Consider the following 21,289-nt stretch of genomic DNA (forward strand, 5'->3'; position numbering starts at 1 on the left):
TCTGAATGGATATGATTGGGGCAAGACGGCATTTGTCAAGGCCACAGAGAAGGAAGTTGCAATTATCAATGAAATTTTGTTTTGAAAAAAATCATTTTGAAAATGTTGAAACATCATATTTTGACATTTTTGGAATGGAAAGGTTACATTCTTTTCATTTCAAAATGTCCTTTTATTTAGAAATTTACTTTATGTTATTTAAAAATTTAAAAAAAAATAAAAAATGTCAATCTAAATAGAATATTTCAACTGACTCTTTTTTTAAATTTTATTTTGTGAAAATATCAAAATTGTATTGTGGTCTTTCATCCTAATTCAGGACATTTTGTGTTTTCATCTCAAATTTTTATGGGCCAGAAAATCCATTTTTTGACCAGCCTCATCGATAGTGTCAAAGGTGGCTGATTGGTCAAAGAGGATGAGGATAGAGTACTGGTTCTGACCTTTGGCTCACATGTCATTAAAGACTTTGACAAGAGCAATTTTACTGGAGTGGAAAGGGGTTGAAGCCAGTTTGGAGAGGGTCTAGGACAGAAATGGAGGAGAACTCTGGACTGTGACTGTAAATGCGTTTGGACAGTGTGTTCAATGAACTTAGAGATGAAAGAGAAAATGGAGATAGGCAGTAGTTGGAGAGGCAAGTGGGGTCAAGTGTGGGTTTTTAAGACAGGAAAGACAATAGCATGTGAGGGGACCACACTAGAGGGAAGTGAAAGGTTAAGGAGAAGAGTAAGGAATGGGATGAGAGTGGACATGTGGGAGATCAGGAGATAGGATGTGTCACTAGGGCAAGTGGAGGCTTAAAAGAAGGGAATAGACAAGAAACTTGTGTCTATAACAGGGAAGAAGGAGGAGTGTGTTGTAGAAAGAGAAGGGAAGGCAAGCAGAGAGCAGGAGGGAAGGTCATGTCCTATTTTGTAAATTGTCTTTTGGAAGAAACTGGCCACATCCTGTACAGAGAAAAAGTGGATGGAGGAGGAGGATGGGAGGGTTTGAAGAGTGTGTTAAAGGTGGAGAAAAGGTGGTGGGGATTGCGAGCATGGAATTCAGTTAAGTTGGAGAAATAGAGTTGTTCACCTAGGAAGATGGCAGAACATGATCCTTTTGAGCATACAGTACTAAATTTGTAACATGTAATTCCTCCTGAGTTACAGGGTGTCTACCAAAAATAAATATTTTAATATCTTACCCATATGGATTTAAAATGTACCTTCCCCCAAATTCTGTATGTCTTTATCCGTCTGCTGTCTCTCCTCCCATACTTAGACTGTAAGATCTTTGAGGCAGGGACTTTTTTTTACTGTGTATGTAAAGGTCTTAGCACAATGGGGTCCTGGTCCAAGCCCAGGGCTCTTAAGTGCTACAATAATACAATGCAATAATAATAATAATAATAATAAAATTATTCAGTGCACATTGTATAAGAATCCCTTTTAATCCATTTTTGGAACATTAGAATTTACTTTGAATATCAGAACAGACTTTAATGTGAACACCAACATATATATTGGCCTAGTAAAATGGCATGTTATATCATTGCTCTCTCTCTCTCTCTCATACACACACACACACACACTGCAGCATTGTAACTTATATTTCACACTTAGAGAGTTTAAGTGCTCTGAAAACCTACCTAACTTTTAAACACTGCAGGCAAATCAGTGACAGAATCAGGTATTTTTTAATCTTAGTCAAAGAGGGATTCACTGAAATGTTCATTTCAACATTTCACTTCACCTAACTAAAAACAAAAGAAATGGACCAAAAGTTTGGTTTAGAGCAATTTAGATACATCCCCAAACTGACACAATCAGATTTTCTCATCCCTCATTTCTCTGGTCCATAGATACCGAGAACATCTTTTAGGATCCCTGGTGAAGTATGGCGCAAACATCACAGGAAGCATAATTATGTAAATACCTAAATAACAACTGAAATATATTTCACCCCAGCTCTTGCTGTGGGAACTTTTGTGTTTTCTTCTATGGAGACAGGTAAAAATTGCAGCCTATCTGCAAATTAAAACCTCAGCAGCAGCAACACCAGATAATTTACGAAGTCAAGTGTATAATTACACATGCTCATAAATATTCATTCTCATGTTCCTAGTTATAGAGAAAAGAAAGTGAACAAGCTGATTAGTCAATTGATGGTATCTGACTCAGCTGGTTATACAAATACCTCATAAAAGATAGCAGAGCAATTTGGGTGCAAACACCAGAAGATTGTATTGATTGGGGGCACTATAATGAAACAAAAATATTTTTGTTCCAGAAGTTAAACAGGTTGTTTATAACCTCTCATAGCTGAGAAATGGATGGAGAAGGAAGAAAGGGAGTTCCTATTCTTATGGGCCAAGATGTTTATTATAGACAGTGCTGTTAAGATTGCCTGATACTTCCTATTATAAGACCCTGTTTTCAGTTACCGATAACTTTGCCAAATTTTAACCATTTGGGTTGAAATTTCCCAACCCAGATGTCTGGCTTGGGTTGAATGTTTCTGGAAAGATACCACAATAATGGTTCAACCATTTCCAAGTATGACATTAAGGAAAAAATACATTGTTTTACCCCATTAGAATGATTGTAACAACCACTTCATGGATAAGTTCTGGTGAATCAATCCTTTGAAATTTGTCAGAAGGGTCACCCTGGTGTCAGGGATGTGCCTTATTCTGTTCCCCGATAAAAAACACCCATGCTGTCTCCTGAGTACCACCACCTGCCAAATCCTGCTTGCCTTGCTCATATGAGTATTTCCATTGACTTAATGACTTTGAGTCAGATTTTCAAGGGCATTTGGGTGCGTAAAGATACTGATAGACACCTAATGGGATTTCCAAAGCACCTAAACAGGTTAGGCACAAAATTCCTATTGATTTGGATGGGACATAGGTGCCTAACCTGCTTAGGAGCTTTGGAAGATCCCAGTAGGTGCTTATCTGCATTTGTAGCCACCTAAATACATTTGAAAATCTGTCTCTTTGTGTATTCATTCCTTCACATGTGTTAATTATGATCCCCTAACTCCCCCACTAATTCACCACAATTTGCTTATTGCTAATTACTGCTAATTGTATTAATACATGATCGTATGAATTATAAGCCCCATGAGAGACTGATAAAGATAGGCTGGCTCTATGCAGGTAGATATTTTTCTGGGGCTTTGACTTCTGTTTTTTGCAACCAATTTATTTTCCTTCTGTCTTCCACACTCATAACTCTTGCAAATGGTGAATTGAAAGCACCTTTTTGCTGTGATGGATTCTGAGGGAAAGTTGGGAACTGGAATTCTCAGGAGGGAAATAAACCTCCCAGTTTGACAATGAAGATGTTAATTTACTGTTAGTCATTAAATCCTACTGAGACTCTTAGAATAAGGCAGGTTATGATGTGCTTATTACAGTATTCAGCATATAACATCCCATTCATTACAGGAATCATTCCAGTTATCTTTACACCATAAATTATATTTTTCTGTGAGGGCAACATAGGGTAAACCTACACTGCAAAAAATCCCACATCAGCAAGGTTCAGAGTCCCAGTCAACTGACTTGGGCTATGGGCTAAAAATAGCGGTATAGATGTTTCTGCTTGGGCTCAACTGGGCTCTGAGACCCACCCCTTTCACTGGGTATCAGAACCCAGGCTCCACCCCAAGCGGGAACGTCTACACAGCTATTTTAACCCCGCAGCCCGAACCTGAGCTGGTTGACCTGGGCTTGCTTCTGTGGGCTTTTTTCTTGTGTGTGTGCAGCACCCATAGTTTTTCTATGCTTCCTCATTTATGAAAGGTGCAAGACAGTTGCTGGGTTTAACATGCCTTTATTTGGCATTTTACAACTTGGGGCAGAGCCATGATGGGGACTTAGACTCAGTGCAGCAACACCTAACATTTAGGCATCCTGCCATCTAGTGGAATCCACAGCTCCAAGTTAGGTGCCCAGGCCCCCTATATAATCCGTGGGGAGAGTTAGGCACCTCCGACTGAGGTTCTCAGAAGCTGGCAAGTTTAGCAAGAAGCCAACTAAGCTAGCCAATAGGAAATGCTGAGGAAAGGGGTGGGGCCTACGTGTCACACCTCAAAGGGATTTTGGTGCCTAATTCTAGGCAGGCGGGAGACACATCTCTCCACTTGGGAGTTACAGATGTGAACTCCCTCCTGGAGTTAGAGGCCTAAGCCCTTTCTTGCAAAAACCTGAAGGGGAGGCAATACTTCCCCCGCCTTATAAACTTTAGCCCACTATTTAGAGCACTCACCAAGGCTGGGGAAGACCACTTCCTCTATCCCATATGGAGTAGGGATTTGAACCCTGGTTTCTCATTTCTCACATGAGTGTCCTGAACACCAGGCTAAGAAGCGTTTTGAGATGAGACTCTATCAATCTCTCCTGTTGAACATGTTCTCCTTGGTAGAGATAATTAACTAGCCATTGGGACAAAGTGACCATGCTTGGCTCTATTGCCCAGTAGTTAGGGCACTCACCTGGGATATAGGAGATGCGAATCCCTGTTCCAGTGAATTTTTAATTATTTATACAACGTGGAACAGCTTTAACAGGAGAGATTGACAGGTACCTCCCAGCCCAGTGCTTAGGGCACTCCCCTGTGCAACGGACAGCCTGGGTTCACGTCCCTACTCCTGAGGAGACAGTTCAAACCTGGTTTCCCACATCCTGAGTGAGTGCTCTAGCCACTGGGCTAAGTTACAAGGGATGTAGGGAGAGGGTGGCAGCTGCTTCTCCTCCATAGCTCTGCGTGGGGCTCTGCATTCTCAAAGCACCCCTGCCCAATAGTCTAGGTGTTCCCCTGCCTGGGGTTCCCACTGGTGCTTAGGTGTGAGCTAGGCAGTGGCTGTCAGGAATTAGGCAGCTGTGCACGTGACTAGTGGCATAAATGTAGGCACCTTGGGAATTTAGGCACCTACAAGGTTAGGCTGCAGCTGAACAGGGGATGTTGAGGCTCTCACTGACGTTTAGACACCCAAATCCTTTTGTGAACCTAGTCCCTTGTCATTTATTGATTCTGCGCCATTCTCTTCTGTTCACCCTAACAACACAGAATCACAGGATGCAGATAACCAAAGTTCAGTCTAACCCTGCCTCCTCCATGAAGAGTGCATCTTGTGTTACTATTAAGCAGTCATACCCATCGCTGTATCTTTTCAAGCCAGGTGTATTTAGCCATCTTTGCTTTAGCGGATAGTAAATACAATGATTTGCTCATGTAACACCACATCAGAGAGAGAAAAGCGTTGCCTGTTTCAGTTCTCTAATATCCATGTGAAGCCTTCTTTTCTATTTCAGTGCTCACCTCTTCAGTTTTAATTTGACAGTCACGTTTGAATGAACTCCAAAAGTCAGAGTGCAGCTTTTCCAAAACTCCCAGTTTCACATGGTTTCTTCTGGACTCTGGAGCCATAAGTAAATTGGCCAAGTTTGCTGAAATCTTAGCTCTGTTGAAACATGTTCCTCATTGACCTAAGTTTTGGGTTAGAATCATAGAATATCAGGGTTGGAAGGGACCTCAGAGGGTCATCTATTCAACCCCCTGCTCAAAGCAGGACCAATCCCAACTAAATTGGGGTTGGCAGTAATCACCCCAAACCAGGTGAGCATTGCTAATTTTTGCACAGCTTTATGCAGCTCTGCACCATGTCATATTCCCATAAGTCTCCATGAAAAGAAACCTTTCCTCACATGGATCCATCTTCCTGGGTTCCTCCCATCCAGGTGGTGTATCTGTTGCAACCTTGTGTCAGCCATTTTAAATATGGAAGCCAGAAGTCATGTGATGCATTCTGCGTGCCAGTCCCAGCATGCCCATGGTGCTTATCGATGTAGGATGCAGAGGCTGGCTCACATAATTGTGAGTCTCTGGTGCCACTTTACATCTTCATTTTCAAGTCTATGGTGCAGTAAATTGGCCCCCAATAGACAATGCATAAAACACTATGTCTGGATGCTACATTTGTTTTTATTATAAAAATGCATTATGTGCTGCAATGCATGACACTGGCAACACTATTCAGTTATGGTTCTTGGCTTCCATCTGGAGGGAGGGATAAGTGTCTCCTAACACAGTGGTTCTCAAACTACAGTCTGTAGAGAGGCTTCTGGCACAATTGTAAAGCTATTTGTTTATGAAGCCTTGCTAATAGTTGCTGTAGCCAGTGTGAGGATTCTTCAAGGATTGCCAGAGACATTTTGATCAACTAAATCAGGGGTAGGCAACCTATGGCACGTGTGCCAAAGGCGGCACGCGAGCTGATTTTCAGTGGCGCTCACACTGCCCGGCCACCAGTCCGAGGGGCTCTATAGTTTAATTTAATTTTAAATTAAGCTTCTTAAACATTTTAAAAACCTTATTTACTTTATATACAACAATCGTTTAGTTATATATTATAGACTTATAGAAAGAGACCTTCTGAAAATGTTAAAATGTATTACTGGCACGCGAAACCTTAAATTAGAGTGAATAAATGAAGACTCGGCACATCACTCCTGAAAGGTTGCTGACCTCTGAACTAAATCAAAACAAAAAACAAAACCAAAACAAAACCAACCTCCCTACCCCTCATGAAGCATTTTGCACCCATGCAGGGTTGCTCCATGTCTTTCTTTGCTGGAGGTTTCTTTCATGTAACTCCAGTTGTGATCATGTTTAAAATTACAGAGATCCTGAATTTAGGGTCAGCTCCTCAGCTGTTGTTAATCAGCACAGCCCTACTGATTTCAATGGAGCTATGCTGGTTCAGACCAGCTGAGGTCTGAATCAAATTTCTTGAGACTTACAGTGGTGTGACAGAGCTGAATTTGGGCTGTGGATATATGATGATATATGAGATGAGTACTTAGAGACAGAGTTAAATAAGCAAGCTAGCAACAAAACAAAACAACACTGCCCCCAAACCTCTTTATTTTCCTTTCTGGCAATACCCACAAATTCCAGATGACTTTAGGAAAGTAATCTCCTAGAAATGGCAACTGAAAACTCATTAGTAGTAAGAGATGGTTTTTGAGGACGTGATTTTATTACCTTTACAGAAGCTAATGCCTCTTCATTTTACTGTCCTCTGCACTGTTTCAGTACTATCAGATTAAACCCACAATATAGAAAAGAATTCAGGTCCAAGAGTTGTCACAGGCAAATACATATTTGGAAGACTCCTTTCCTAATAGACTTTTTAATTTGAAGGCTCTATCATATTTATAGAAAATACAGATTAAGCCTGCCCTAATGGCTAAAATCTGACTTGGCTGACTGTGCCAGGGATTACTCACACATGTTAATCACAAGCAGTTTTATTTAATCTGGACTCAGATTTATTTTTAATAGGTTACACATGATTCACACAACGCCCCAAAAGACAGCACTCAATCTCTCTCATGCCAGCATGCCTCTCTCCTCTAGCAAACAATATCAGATGCTTAAGGCCACTCTATGGCCTATACTCAGGGATGGCGCCTCTTTGACCCTAGTCTGGGTAAAATCAAATCATCAGACATGCACAGTCTACCGAGGACTGTTGTGCCAGCCAAAGTGACCACAGATGATGGCATCACACCTAAGATGCAGTATGACATATATTTCTGTTTCTGGTAAGACAGCAATATCATAATTATAAGTAAAATCAGGACCCATCAGGGTCTCTCAATTGCCAGTGCAAAATAGTGTGGCACTAACCTGTTGAGATGGATATTAGGACTTGCTGTTCCACACATCAGAATCAAAGCTGGTCAAAAAAGTGTTTACAGGCCAAGACTACTCCAATGATGCTGCCTTTTTCTGGAGAAGTTGGAGAATTTCAGCTCTGCTTTCCAAGGTCCCCAAGATTCCATCCACACTATGGGGTTGAACATCTAATGGCAGAAGACCAAGGTCCAAAACCTTGGAACTGGCCACCAATACCCTGGTGCAGGTGAGGTTGAGTACCATGGAGAGCTCATCTACCTGGATTGTAGGCAGAGTTCAAATGGTTACAGCACACTGGATGTTCTTAGATGAATAGGTCTCGCCACCTCCTGCGTGAAGCCCATGTCCCACTTATGGATGGAAAATTTCATTTGTGCTGAGACAAAGTTCAGGATCTATCAAACCTGTGTATTACATGTATTGCTAGACAGGCCAGAAACCTGGAACCTCTTACAGGCAGACTTAGGAGCAGCTAGAGGCATTTCATATGTGTTGTCAGTGCCAAACCCTGAGCATAAAGTGGTTTGACTTTGTGCAAAATGCTTTCTATTAATCACTCATTACATTCAAAAGCAGTGTTGCATGCTCTGTGGCCATCTTTGCCATGATGGACAAAAGCACCCCAGCACACCGTGCTCTCAAATTCTCCATTGATGTGCAAAGGGGTGCATTTCTTGACTCTACGTAGTTCCACCTGGGGGGCCACTCCAGAGATTCATGGATTCACAGGATTGAGCTAGATCTGGGAACGTCACTACACAATGCCTAGTGTGATGCAGTGTTCCCTCTATTTTTTTACGTTCGTATGCGGAATGAATTTTGTTATGTGCACCAATACGGAGGTGATGTGTGGCAGGGCTGGGGCCAAGTGTGGGAGAGGTCTCAGATTTGGAGTGCAGGGGGGTGAAGGTTCTGGGCTCGGGCTGGGAATTAGGGGCTCAGGGTGCAGGAGGGGGCTCAGAGCTGGGGCAGAGGGTTGAGGTGCAGAGGGGGTGAGGGCTACGGCTTCAGGTGCAGGCTTTGAGGTGGGGCTGCAGATGAGGGGATTGGGGTGCAGGCTGTCCCAGGGCTGCGGCAGGGAGGGACGTCATCCCATAGCCCTCTCTCACCACAGCAGCTTGAGGCTGGGTGAGAGGCGTCTCTCCACAGCTGTGGCAGCTCTGGCTGGGCTGGGCTGGGCTGGGCTGGGCTGGGCTGGGGGAGAGGCGCCTCTCCATGGCCGTGGCAACTCTGATGGGGCTGGGCCAACCTGGGGGAGGGGCGCCTTTCCCCGGCTGCAGCAGCTCTGGTAGGGCTGGGCCAGGCTGGACTGGGCCAGGCCAGGGAATGGGCACCTCTCCCAGCCTGCACAGTCCTTGATAAGCCCAATACACATAATTTTAACACTTACTGAAATTCATCAGGGTCATGTGTTCAAGTGGATTTGATATTGGACTGAAGGGCCTGGATTCCAATCCCTGCTTCACTAATGACCTCCAGCGGGGCCTGGATAAGTCACTACTCCTCTATTTCCATCCCCACTCTTTGTCTGTGTTGTCTGCTTAGACTGTGAGCATTTGGGGCTGGGACTGTCTTTCATTGCATATTCATTGCCACTTCTCCCAGCTCTAGCTGAATCCCAAACACCATTTTGGATGTGAAACTGTCTCTTCCCCCTTTCCCCCTCATGCGTCCTTCCCCCCCTTATTTCTTCCCTTTCCTTTATCTTTCCTTTTTCCTTCTGTCTAATAAGAGTCTGGCTTAGCCAACCAAGACTGTATATTTTCCAACACTGTTCAAAGCCTATGACTAGAAAGAGGCAGCTAAAAGCATAGCTCTAAACAGCACAATGCCGGTACATGTTTGGCAGGTCTCAGAGTGGCTGATAAGACTGTTGTGCTGTGCCGTGTTTTAGAACAGTGACGTTGTGAGTGAGAGGCAGCGCCAGAGAGAGAAGCTGCATTTTCTCTCTATGTTGTTCTTGTCTTTCCCCATTTTTGTGTGGTTGTGTCACGTTTTGTCTTCTAGGAACCAGGATTGGATTTTAAGAGCAACAACAGCTCAAGCCCATCTTAGCTAACTTCTTCTCTTTTCCTCCAAAAGCGCAGTTATTACAATTTTTAATACCACCTAAAGTCAGGGGTTGGCAACCTATGGCATGCGTGCCAAAGACGGCACGCGAGCCGATTTTTAATGGCACGCTGCTGCCTGCCGGGACTCCAGCGTGCCATTAAAAATCCTGCCCAGCCTGGCCCGCTCTCCTCTGCCCTCCACTTCCCCCACGGGGGCAGGGAACAGAAGCATAGCCGTGCACACGGGGTGGGCAAATGGCCCCACTCTCCCGGAGCGGCAAGCCGTGGGGTCCGCACTCCCAGGCCAGAGCACCTGGCTGAGCGCAGCAAGCTGCCGGGCCCTCTCCCGCCTTCAGCCCTCCCCTGGAGCCCTGCCACCGCGTACGCAGTGCTCTGGGGATTGCGGCTGCGTGTTCCTGCGGGGCAGCGTATCTGGCTCTGCTAGGAGTCTCAAGGTAAGGGGTCCGGGCTGAGGGGGTTGGATAAGGGGTGAGGACAGTCAGGGGACAGGGAGCAGGGTGGGTTGGATGGGGTGGGATCCTGGGCGGGTGGTTAGGGGCGGGGTCTCTGGAGGGGGCAGTCAGGGAGCAGGGGTGGATGGGGCATGGGAGTCTGGAGTCTGTCAGGGGTGGGGTGGATAGGGGTAAGGGCAGTTAGGGGACAGGGAGCAAGGAGGGTCCTGGGGAGGGGCAGTTAGGGTGGGGGGGTCTCTGGAGGGGGTGGTCGGGGACAAGGAGCTGGGGGGGTTGGATGAGTTGGGAGTCCGGGGGGGGCTGTCAGGAGGCAGGGGTGTGGAGAGGGGTTGGGGCAGTCAGGGGACAGGTAGAGGGTAAGGTTCTAGGGGGGGCAGTCAGGGAACAAGAAGCAGGGAGCCTTAGATAGGGGATGGGGTCCTGGAGGGCAGTTAGGGGCAGGCATCCCAGGAGGGGGTAGTCAGGGGACAAGGAGCAGGGAGGTTGGGAGTTCTGAGGGGGGCAGTCACCCAGCCCTCTGCTCTGAGCCCCGCACCCCTGCACATCACCCAGGCTCCTGCCTTGAGCCCTGTACCCCCCTCATACACACCCAGCCCTCTGCTTGACTCCTTCACACACCCCGCACGACCCCAGCCCTGACTCTGGCACCTCCACACATACTCAGCCCCCCTCTGCCTTGACACCTGCACCCCCCTCATGCTCAGCTGAGAAAGATCTGTGTGGTAACTTGTAACCACTGGCAATACACTATTCATAGCGCTCAGAGAGAAAGCAAAGCACAGGTGCTGGCCGTTAGGCAGACTGATTTGCTGAAAATATCATAGTGTAGGGCAGAGAGCTGTGCAGCCTTAAAACAGAAGAGAAAACATAAGAACATAAGAATGGCCATACTGGCTCAGACCAAAGGTCCATCCAGCCCAGTATCCTGTCTACCAACAGTGGCCAATGCCAGGTGCCCCAGAGGGAGTAAACCTAACAAGTAATGAACAAGTGATCTCTCTCCCACCATCCATCTCCACCCTCTGACAAACAGAGTCTAGGGACACCATTCCTTATCCATCCTGGCTAATAGCCATTAATGGACTTAACCTCCATGAATTTATCTAGTTTTCTTTTAAACCCTGTTACAGTCCTAGCCTTCACAGCCTTCTCAGGCAATGAGTTCCACAGGGTGACTGTGCGCTGTGTGAAGAAGAACTTCCTTTTATTTGTTTTAAACCTGCTGCCCATTAATTTCATTTGGTGGCCCCCAGTTCATACATTAGGGGAACAAGTAAATAACTTTTCCTTATTCACTTTCTCCACACCACTCAACATTTTATATACCTCTATCCTATCCCCCCTTGGTCTCCTCTTTTGTTTTGACTTCTGAGTAACTAGTGAGGTACTATAGAAGCTGTTTTGGGCTGGCTTGGTAAATCTAAGTATTGGAATATCCACCAGCATTTGGGGTTTGTCTGCCCCGTTTGGTCTGCAGTTCACCCTGATTGAGAGACCTCAGCTGGCTCCCACGGGCAGCACCGTCACAATGTTATCAATGAAAGACTGATTAAAAGGTTAGAAACCCTGCCGGCTAGTGAGAGAGTCAGGGAGCTCAATCTCATTAGCTTAGCATAGAGAAGGTTATGGGGTGACTCTGTCACAGTCCCTAAGTACCTACATGGGGTGCTGGGGAGGGGCTGCAGGGAGCCAGGGTCTTGCCCACCTCTGATGCCTGCAGTCCCTTTGTGATGTCAGGACCCACCTGGTCCTGGCTCTTTATGATGCGTCACTGGAACAAACAGCCCCTCAGGCGAGATCCAGCCACAGCAGCAGCAGGGAGTGTAGCGTCTCCACCCCCAGTGCGCGTCCAGACCGTCCTCCCCAGCATGTTTGACGCGGGAGTGGGGATCATGCAGAGCTGGTTCTGTGCCTGCTGGGACAGCTCCTGGGTGTTGTACACCTGCGTCCTTCTGGTCCTGGTCATCTGGGTGGCCATGGCGACGCAGCACAGCTTCTCCTGGAGAAGCAGGATGGTAGGAGGACCCCCCCCCCCAGCTCCCCTTCAGCCGTCCTACGCTTGCCTGGACACAGCCCCACGGAAGGGAGGGTGGGTGGGTGGGAGCGCCCGAGGCCCCCTGTTCTGACCAGGCCCCGTTGGGCTGGTGGGGCACATCTGCAGCGAGAGACAGGGCCACAGACAGAGCTTGTGGCTCCATTCATTGGTTGTTCCTTACTGCCCCGACCACCAGCTAGTGCTAGAAATGCCAGGGCTCTCCCTCGTGGTCCCAGGCTTCTCGGCACCCATGGCACTAAGCCGGCTCTGGCCAGTTATTTCCCTACGCTGGGGGAAGTTGACCAACAAACTCTCCCAGCTCCCTCCCAAAGCCACAAGCTTTCCTGGGTCCCTGGCTTCCCAGCTGGCCAGGGAGAGGGCAGGCAAGAGGTGGGGGGAGAAAGGGGGAATCCAGGATGGATCTTTGGGTTTGGTCAGTTGGGGATCCTGCCTCGGGTCCCAGATCAGTTGGGGAGCTGGGCTCGCAGGTGGGAACCATGGGAGACGGGGAGAGAAGAGGAAGCCAGAGCACATTGCGAAGCCCAAGGGCCTGGTCCTCATTCGACTCATAACACCGGGGGCAGAAATCACCCTCTGCAAGGGTCAGACCCAGGGCCCACGGACAGCGAAGGAGGAACCTGCTGCCCCACCCCCAGGGTTACTCTGCGGCTGATGCCGTTTCGGCTCCGGGCAGATTGCCCAGCCGGCTACAGTGTCTGTGTTTGTCACCCAGCTCCCCAAAACAACCAGGCCTTGAATGGCTCAACTGGCCCCAGCCCCTGAACTAACGTCCCAGCACACGGCCCTGCTTGGGCTTCCTGGTGCCGGGGTCCCCAGAGCCCCGGGGGCGATGCAGCAGCTCCTACAGCCTCGGTTTCTTGAACAGTCTGTAATCCACAGCTCAGCTGGTGCCAGAATGGGGCAGCCTGGAATTCAAGGGGCTGAGGGAGTGCCAGGGGCAGCCTGGTGCCCAGGCAATAGAAAGGGGAGCCCAGGGCAGTCCCTCCAGCCTGTGTTCCCTGGCGTATGGCCATGGGCTGCGCGGGGGAGGGGGCAGTGGTGAGCCAGGGACCCCTGGGCATGTGGTTGGAGAGGGAAGTCCAGGTTATCTGGCTGGGAGGCTGCAGAAAGAGGCCACTCCGGCTCTGTGGCTGCCCCTACCCAGAGGTAAGGAACAATTCCCAGCTGGCATGGGGTTCTCACGCTAGCTCTCACCGACTGGTGGCATGGGCAGCCGGAGCCGTGGCACAGGCTAGCTGCCCCCGTCCGTACCCATGGCAGCCAGATGGGTCTGTCCTAGCCTGTGCTGCTGCTGTGCACGAAACCACGCTTACATCTCTGGGTTTAGCACGCTAGCTGGAGGGGATGTAGCATGAAACTGTCTGTGCAAGCTGGGAATCACCCTGCCAGCTCCAGGGGCAAATGGGGCCCATGCGTATGGGTCCGGGGGCAGCAGAACATCCCAGACACTTGGCGTAAGCTGGCTCCAGTGGGGCGCGGCTGCAGAGGCCGTGGGCACAGCCTGGCCTTTCTCCCAGGGCCCTGCTGTGACTCTGGTGTGGCGATGCCCCGATGTCGGGGGGTGGGGGACCCAGGATTGTTCCAATGACACTTGGGTGGGGACCCCGGGGCATGGCCGAAGGAGCCTGGAGTTCTCCAGCTGCAGGAGGTGGAGGGAAGCGTGGGCACCCCTGGCACCGGGCTGGGCTGGGCGGGAGGCTGGCACTGCGCGGTCTCAGTCTGGGTACCACGTAACTCTGTGGCTTCCTTGGCTTCCGCAGGCTCTTCTGGTCTGCAGGCTCCGGCGGAGGGGGACAGAGGACGAGGGAGAAGGTAAGGCCCTGCCTCACCCTCCCTGACGGCTCCCTGGCTCAGAATCCCAGGGCTTCTCCCAAGCCCTCCACCCTGGCCCAGGGGTCCCACACGAGCCACCCCCCCCCCCCGGCTTGGCCTGCCCCTGGGGATGGGAGCAGGTGCCAAGGTGCTGACTGGAGCCAGGATAAGCTGACACGGTGCTAACGAACCATCATCTGGGGGCTTTGCAGCGATGGAGGCAAACACCCCATTGTCTGTCCCCTCTGGCAGGTTGTCCCCATGTCCTCCAGGGCTTTGCGCAGGCTAATGGTGTGCATCGGGGGGAGCTACCTGCCCTTCCCAGAACAGGGCAGCTTTGCCAGCAGGAAGCACTGCCCACTGCCCAGCAGATCTTGTCTTTATTTCACCCCGTCTGTTCTGTCTTGGATAGGGGTGTAGCCCCCTGGCACTCCATTGCTGTGCATCGTACCAGGGCTTGCAAGGCCAAGGCTGCTAGGTGCCGCCAGCCCCTGACATTTGCCAGAGAGATTTCCTGGGATCCCGCACACTGGCGAGACCCATTTCTGCAGGATGGGGCACCGGCTGGGTTATTTGCACCAGAACCATGTGCCATCCGGGTTTCTGGTACTGGGACAGCGCACCGGACAGATTCACGGCCCTGGCACAATGCCCGGGCCGGGTTCATGGCGCTGGGACTTCACCATGGCCAGGTTCACAGCACTGGCAGTGTTTGAGAGGGGGCCCGGCGTGGTGCTGGCGGAGTGTTTCATCAGGCTCTGGGCTCTCACAAGCTCAGCATGCCTGGTTCTGGAGCAGCAGCACAGAGTGGCCTGGGGCCAGGGCACTGGAATGAGGGGGCCGGGGGGCCAAGCCCACTCACTTTTGACTGGCTGTAAGGGCGAGCAACAGGAGGCAGGGCGTGCAGAGAAAGAGCAAGCGGGGGCAGGCTCTTGGAGGGAAGCAGTGGCGGAGGAGCGGGGCTTGGTGTGGGGGTGAGGCCTCGGGGGGAATGGGTCACAGGCGGGCGGGGCGCTGGGAGAAGGAGTGGCACGGGGCAGGGCCTCGGGGTTAGGAGCAGTGCAGGAATGGGGATTCGGGGTTGGGGTGGTACAGGTGGGTGGGGTCACGGTTCGGGTGCCCGTGTCCCCCGCTACGTTCAGGCCCCATCTCTCCTCAGAAGCCCTCTCTGCTGTTCTGTTTTAGGTGCAAAGAAGCAGCGGGTGAAGCAGCTGCGTGACCGGCTGTGGTGGGACCCCCCACGCCGCGCTCACCGAGCCGCCAGGCGCCGCTCCATCCGCCAGCTACTATGTGACAACTCAGACTGTGCCCTGTGCTACGAGGCGGCCCGGCAAGCCGAGCGGCTGGTATACACCGATAGGGCCAGCGCATGGGTCCCTGCTGGGCCAGGGTCACCTCCTGCTCCCGCCTCCCGCTCCAAAGGGAGAAACCTGCTCGGTAGAGGCCTGGATGTGCTGCAGTGGTGCCGCTCTAGGACATCTATAGGCGACCAGGTCCTCCCACCGGCACAGGGCCCCTTCCCACCCAGCAAGTCCCGCTCCCCTCCCGAGCGCCAGGCAGGCAGCCGGAAAACGGAGTGCCGCCCGCCGAGGGAGGATGAGGAGAGGCTGTCCCGCCCACAGCAGGCCAAAGGCTCCTCCACAGAGCAGGACGAATGTCTCTTCTGCTCCTCTCTCTGGGCTGAGACTCTCCTTCGCGGGCAAGAGCAGGCCCAGAGCTCCTCTTCTCTCCAGCACGAGCCGCCCCTACTCGCTTGGGAGCTGAGAACTGGGTCGAGCCAGCACGAGCCATTTCTTCCCAGGCATGAGGAGTACCCCGGCCCCACTCCTGCCCAGCATGAGCCCTTCCCTCCAAGCCAAGCGGAACATGGCTGGGTCGGGAGTTTCCTGCACAGAGGCAGAGCAAGGAGCCCCCAGGCCGCTCCCCAGAGGCATGTGCATCGCCCCGATTGGATGCCGTTTCTGGCCAAGTCCTCAGGCGGGACCAGGATGTCAGGGCGGGAGGCCAAACGCCAGCGAGACCAAGAAAGCATGGCACCCAGGGCCACGGGGGAAGCTCCGATGTCTCTAGCTGGGAAACCCCTGGCGCGGGTCAGCCCTGGAGCCCTGCGTGTGCCCGGCAGGCTCGAATTGGCCGAAGCGGAGACCCCCTTCCTCCAGCGCGACGTCAGGGAGAGTCTCGAGCAGCACGTCCAGGTAAAGAGGCTGCAGCACACCCTGGGGCTGCCCTGCACCCTGCAGAGCGCTTTGAAGATCTTCATGTCCCCAGCACCGAAACGCATCGCACGCAAACCCTCGGGGGCAGGCAGGGTGGTGACGATGCCACAGGCCCTGCCCTTCCTGAGCGTCGGCTCCAGGACAGAGCTGGAGCGGCATCTGCAAAGGATGGTGCATCTTAAGAGATGGGGGCTGCCCAGGAGGATCCAGGAGTCCTTGAGGATGCTGATGCCAGCCACACCTCCACACCCCCGGCTCGGCCCCCTGCCGTCTGGGAGATGGGCTCCAAGGGGGCCAGGCCCAGTGACGAGTGCAGCCCAGACGCCCGGCCTCAGAGCTAGAGCCCCAGCCCAGGCCTCCCAGGGCCCCGCCAGAGCGTCCAAATCCGCACCCGGCTCGCACTGCTGCAGAGACACCCGGGAGATGCAAGGGCACATTGCCAGGAAGGGCTTGGAAATCAGACTAGGCGCGCTGCCTGCCGTGCTGAGGAGCTCTCAGAAAATGGCTGCCCTGGGGTGCAGAGACCTGCTCCTGCCTAAACTGATCCCCCCAGGCTGCAAGGCCCCCCTGGCCCGCCACCAGCTCTGCCCCCTGCTCAGCTGCAAGGCGGGCAGCGTGGAGCTCAACGTGAGGCACAAGCACATCCAGTACCTCTGGGCTCTCCCCACCCTGTACGCGGAGTCCCTGGCCAAGATGGTGCCCTGCCCGCCCGTGCCACCCACCCCCCTGCTGCCCCTGGGTGTGGCCATCGAGTTCTACCCCCTGGAGACACCCTTCATGGCCCCCGAGGGCCGGGAGTTGCTGGAGAGGCATGTCCTGAGGAAGCGGCTGCAGCACGAATGGGGCCTGCTGGGCCTGGTGCGGCGATCGCTGAGGTGTTTCATGCCACCCCTGACCACGCGCCCCAGGTCCAAGGGGAGCGACTGGCGGCAGCCATGGAGCTCCGTGTCAGCAGCGGGGCCCCTCCCATCCTTCTGGCCACCAAGAGGGAGCTGGAAGCCCACATCCGGCGGAGGATGGCCGAGAGGAGGTGGGGGCTCCCCAGGAGGGTGCAGGAGTCCCTGCGGGGCTTCATGCCCCCCACGACCGCAGCTCCGGGGACACATCCAGACACGCAAGGCAGAAGGGCCAGCCGGCCACTCAGGGGGCTGTCAGCGAGAAGGGCTCCAAGAGAATCACCCTCCAGGGTGGCACCCCTGGGCCCCACAGCGGTGGCTGTCTCCTTAGCCGGGCCCCTGGGAACTGCATGGCGCCAGCCCCTCAGCCGGGACACATGCCACCAGCTGCTGGAGAGACATTTGACAAGGAAAAACATAGAGATTCGTCTGGGCCTGATCCCCCGCAGGGCCCAACACTCACAGGAAGCCGCCCGCCGGGTGGGAAAGCTCCCCTTGCCCCAGCTGATTCGGCCAGGCCAGAGATCCCTGGAGCTGCGGCCCCGGGAGCTGCTCTTCCTGGAGCAGGCGGCCTCGGATCACCTGGAGCTCAACCTTCTCCACAAGCACCTGAGCTTCAGGTGGGGGCTGGCCCCTCGCCCGCCCCGCCGCCCGTCAGCTCCCACGCAGCTGGGACCAAGTTCACGGAGCAGGAGCTGCCCTTCCTCCCACCGGGAGCCCGGGAGGAGCTGGAGCTCCACGTGAGGAAGAAGAGGCTGCAGCACGAGTGGGGGCTGCCTCTGATCATCCAGAAATCCATGCGGGGCCTGATGGCAGCTCCCCCCGGCCCCAGCCAGCCCAAGGCCCCTCCGTCGGCCGACAGGGACGTGGCCATTCTCCAGCCTGAGCTGTCCTTCCTCAGTGAGGGCAGCAGATGAGAGCTGGAGCTCAACCTCCACAAGAGACTCATGCACCGGCACTGGGGGCTGCCCAGGAGGATCCAGGAGTCGGTGTGGCTGCTCCAGCCTGCCTCAGCCCCTGCGGAGTTCAGGCCTCGCAGCCGTACAGAAAAGGACGCAGAGGGGCCTTTCCTGCTGCCCTGGCACAAGAGCACCGTGCACCTGGAGCGGGGCGTAGGGAAAGCCAGGAGAGTGGTCGCTGCTCCCCACCCGCGGCTCAGCCTGGGACGTGACACTCAGGAGCGGCTGCAGATCCACGTGGCAAAGAAATGTGTGGAGACCCAGCTGGGGGCCGTCCCCGCTGCAGTGAGACGCTCTTGGCAAAGGCTGCATCTCGTGTCCCGGCTGGCCCTCCCCAAGCTGATCCCTGCTGGGGACAGGGCCCCCAAAGCCAGGAGGCCCCTGCTGCCCTTCGTGCACCCGGAGGACGTCTGCCACCTCGAGCTGAATGTGCAGCACAAACATCTCACGGCCCTGTGGGGCCTGGGCACTCTCTACACCCAGTCCCTTAGCAGGATGGTCCCCAGGGCGCCCCCTGGGCCGGTTCCACCCTGTGAGGCTGAAGTCGAGTTCTGGGCGCGGGAGGCTCTGTTCCTGGGCCCGGAGGCCAGAGAGGCCCTGGAGCTGCACGTCAGGAAGAAGAGGCTGCAGCACGAGTGGGGCTGCCCCGCACTCATCGAACGGTCGCTCAGAGCCTTTGTGCTGGAGCCCCCGCTGCCGGGGCCGACCGCACCCCGCCAGCGCGCCGAGCTGCACATCCTCGTCCTGGGACAGGAGCCTTTGCTCATGGACGGGGACACGAGAGGCCGCCTGGAGCGTCACCTCCGGAAGATGACGCTGCAGCGGAGGTGGGGCCTTCCCCGGAGGATCCAGGAGTCCTTGCGGCTGTTTGCTGCTTTTGCCCCACCAGCTGGCCTGCAGCTTCCTGGGGCCGGTGGAGAAAAGGGCGTTGGGCAAAGCCGGCTGGGGCCCAGCCAGCCATACGTCCCCGCAGGGAGCCGCTTGGCAGGAGACAGCAGAACCCATGGCCTTGCTGCTGAGTGGAGGGATGAGCTCCAGCGGCACCTCGCGAGGAAGTGCCTAGAGATCAGGCTGGGGGTGAGGCCGTCCCTGGTGAAGAGATCCCAGAGAGTGGCCAGGGAGGGGGAGAGGATCCGCCTCCCCAGGCTGATCTGCGCAGGCCAGAAGCCCCCCAAGACCAGGGCCAGCTTCCTGCTCTGCCTGCCGCCCACGGCTGTGAATACACTGGACATGAACGTGAGACACAAGCAGCTGGTGCATTTCTGGGGGCTGCCCACGCTGCAGGCGGCGTCTCTGCGGAGGATGATGCCGAAGGCTCCGGCTGTGCCGCTGGGGAGTGCAGCAGGGAGGGCCCGGATGCAGATGGGCCTGGCTGGACGCATGGGGGCTGAGGAGCCGGAGAGGAACGGCTACAAGGAGCTGCCTCTGGTCACGGGGCCGCCTCTGGTCACAGCCAAGGCCAGGCACCGTCTAGAGAGCCACATCCTGAGAAAGAAGCTCCAGCACGAGTGGGGCTTACCTCGGGTGGTTCTGGGATCCCTGGGCACGTTCACACCCCCACTGCCTTGGAGGGGCCCCCCGGGGCGGGCCCAGGCCCCAGCCAGCGAGAGCTTCACCACGGGCAGCCTGCTCTTCCTGCACACGGAAACCAGGGAGCGCCTGGAGTCACACGTCAGGAAACTGGCCCTGGAGCGGAGATGGGGCCTGCCCAAGAGGATCCTGGATTCTTTAAGGATGTTCCTGCCGCCTGCCCCACCAGGAGCAGAGCCCAGAGGCCAAACCCAGACCCTGCTCCATGTCTCCCCTACACCCCCCCAAGGTCCTACAGCCCTCTCCATGGGCAATCGGAAGAGCTCCAGCCATGCCCCAGGGAGCCCCTCAGCCACCGGTCCCAGCACTGGCTTGAAATGAGGGTAAACGAGGGCAAAGCCAGCTGCCCTGAGGCAGTGTCCCAACACACCCTGGGGAGCAGCAGCAGGAGAAGCCAGGAGACCTCCCAGAAGAGCAATGGGGAAGGGTCCACGCTGGCACGGGTGCATCTTGCTTCTCCGCGAGCCGCAGCACACCGTCTGGACATCCATCTGGCGCAGAAGGCCCTGGGCTCCTTCATCCTGCCGCCCTGCGTCATACGCTCCCAGGCCATCTATGCCGACATGGCAGCTGAGCGGCTGAGAGCCGCTGCCCAGGAACACAGGTGGGAAATGAACATCCGGCTGCAGCGCAGGACGGGCCAGAGAAGCCAGCTGGGAGGGCCCCGTCAGGAAGCCCTGGGAGAAAGAACCCGCCCCGCGGGCACAGGAGAGCCGGGATTCCCGAGAGCTGGCTCCTTGGGCCAGAGACTGATCAGAGAGTCCCAGAGCCAGGCAAACCAGTACCTGTGTGAGACGTGCCATGGCCTCTTCATTGCCGGTGAGGAGGGACTCAGTCCCCAGCCCTGTCCTGCCGAGGGGGCTGGGAAGTCAGACGTGGCGAGGACTCAGCTAGAGACTCATGTGCGCCCGAGGGACAGGGAGATGTCAGGTGATGTCTGCAGAGGGGAGCAAGGTGCATCCTACCAGCGGTCTCAGGATCTGAGCCGTGCAGCTGGCGCCCCCCCGTACGAAGGTCCCGCTGGCGCTGAGGAGATGGTCGGGGACTGGGACAGCGAGGCCGTGGCAGCCTGGGACGCGGAAGGAGAAGGCAGCCTGGGGTGGAAGGTGAGGAGGGACACCGAGGGGCGACGCGGCATGAGAGAGATGCCGGCGGAGGGGACAGGCCCCAGGGCTGGAACCAACATGAGGCAGACAGAGGCCCTGGTGCTGACTGAGGCATCGCCCGGGGCTGAACAGCCGCCCTGTGCACCTCCAGGGAGAGGTGCTGAGTCACCGTCCGTCCCCTGCAAGGGGAAGGGCTCCACCTTCAGGGGAATCATGCTGGGCTTCCTCAAACACGTCACCTCCAGGGCATCGATGGAGAAGAGAGGGCAGGTCGACAGGTCAGTGGCTGCACCACATGGAGCCCCGCCACCCCCTCAGAAACTCGCCCCATCCCCCAAGAGCATGACCTTCAACGCCAACGTCCACGTGCGGGCAGATGTCAGGAGATGCCAGCTGTGTTCCAGCGCGGAGGAGATGGACAGTGCTGGGAGAA

At 54.2% G+C, this 21,289-nt stretch overlaps 1 protein-coding gene across 1 annotated transcript; it reads left to right on the forward strand.

Moving 5' to 3' along the window:
* Nucleotides 1-12,020: 12,020 nt before the first annotated feature.
* On the forward strand, nt 12,021-18,135 carry LOC120405728. Its single transcript, XM_039539448.1, is given in 4 exon segments — nt 12,021-12,236; nt 14,038-14,089; nt 15,275-17,524; nt 17,526-18,135. Coding segments are annotated over 4 exon segments (3,018 nt in total). The 5' UTR covers nt 12,021-12,113; the 3' UTR covers nt 18,119-18,135.
* The last annotated feature ends 3,154 nt before the right edge of the window (nt 18,136-21,289 follow it).

The sequence above is a fragment of the Mauremys reevesii genome, linkage group 5 (assembly GCF_016161935.1).
Source record: "Mauremys reevesii isolate NIE-2019 linkage group 5, ASM1616193v1, whole genome shotgun sequence".
Lineage (NCBI taxonomy): Eukaryota > Metazoa > Chordata > Testudines > Geoemydidae > Mauremys > Mauremys reevesii.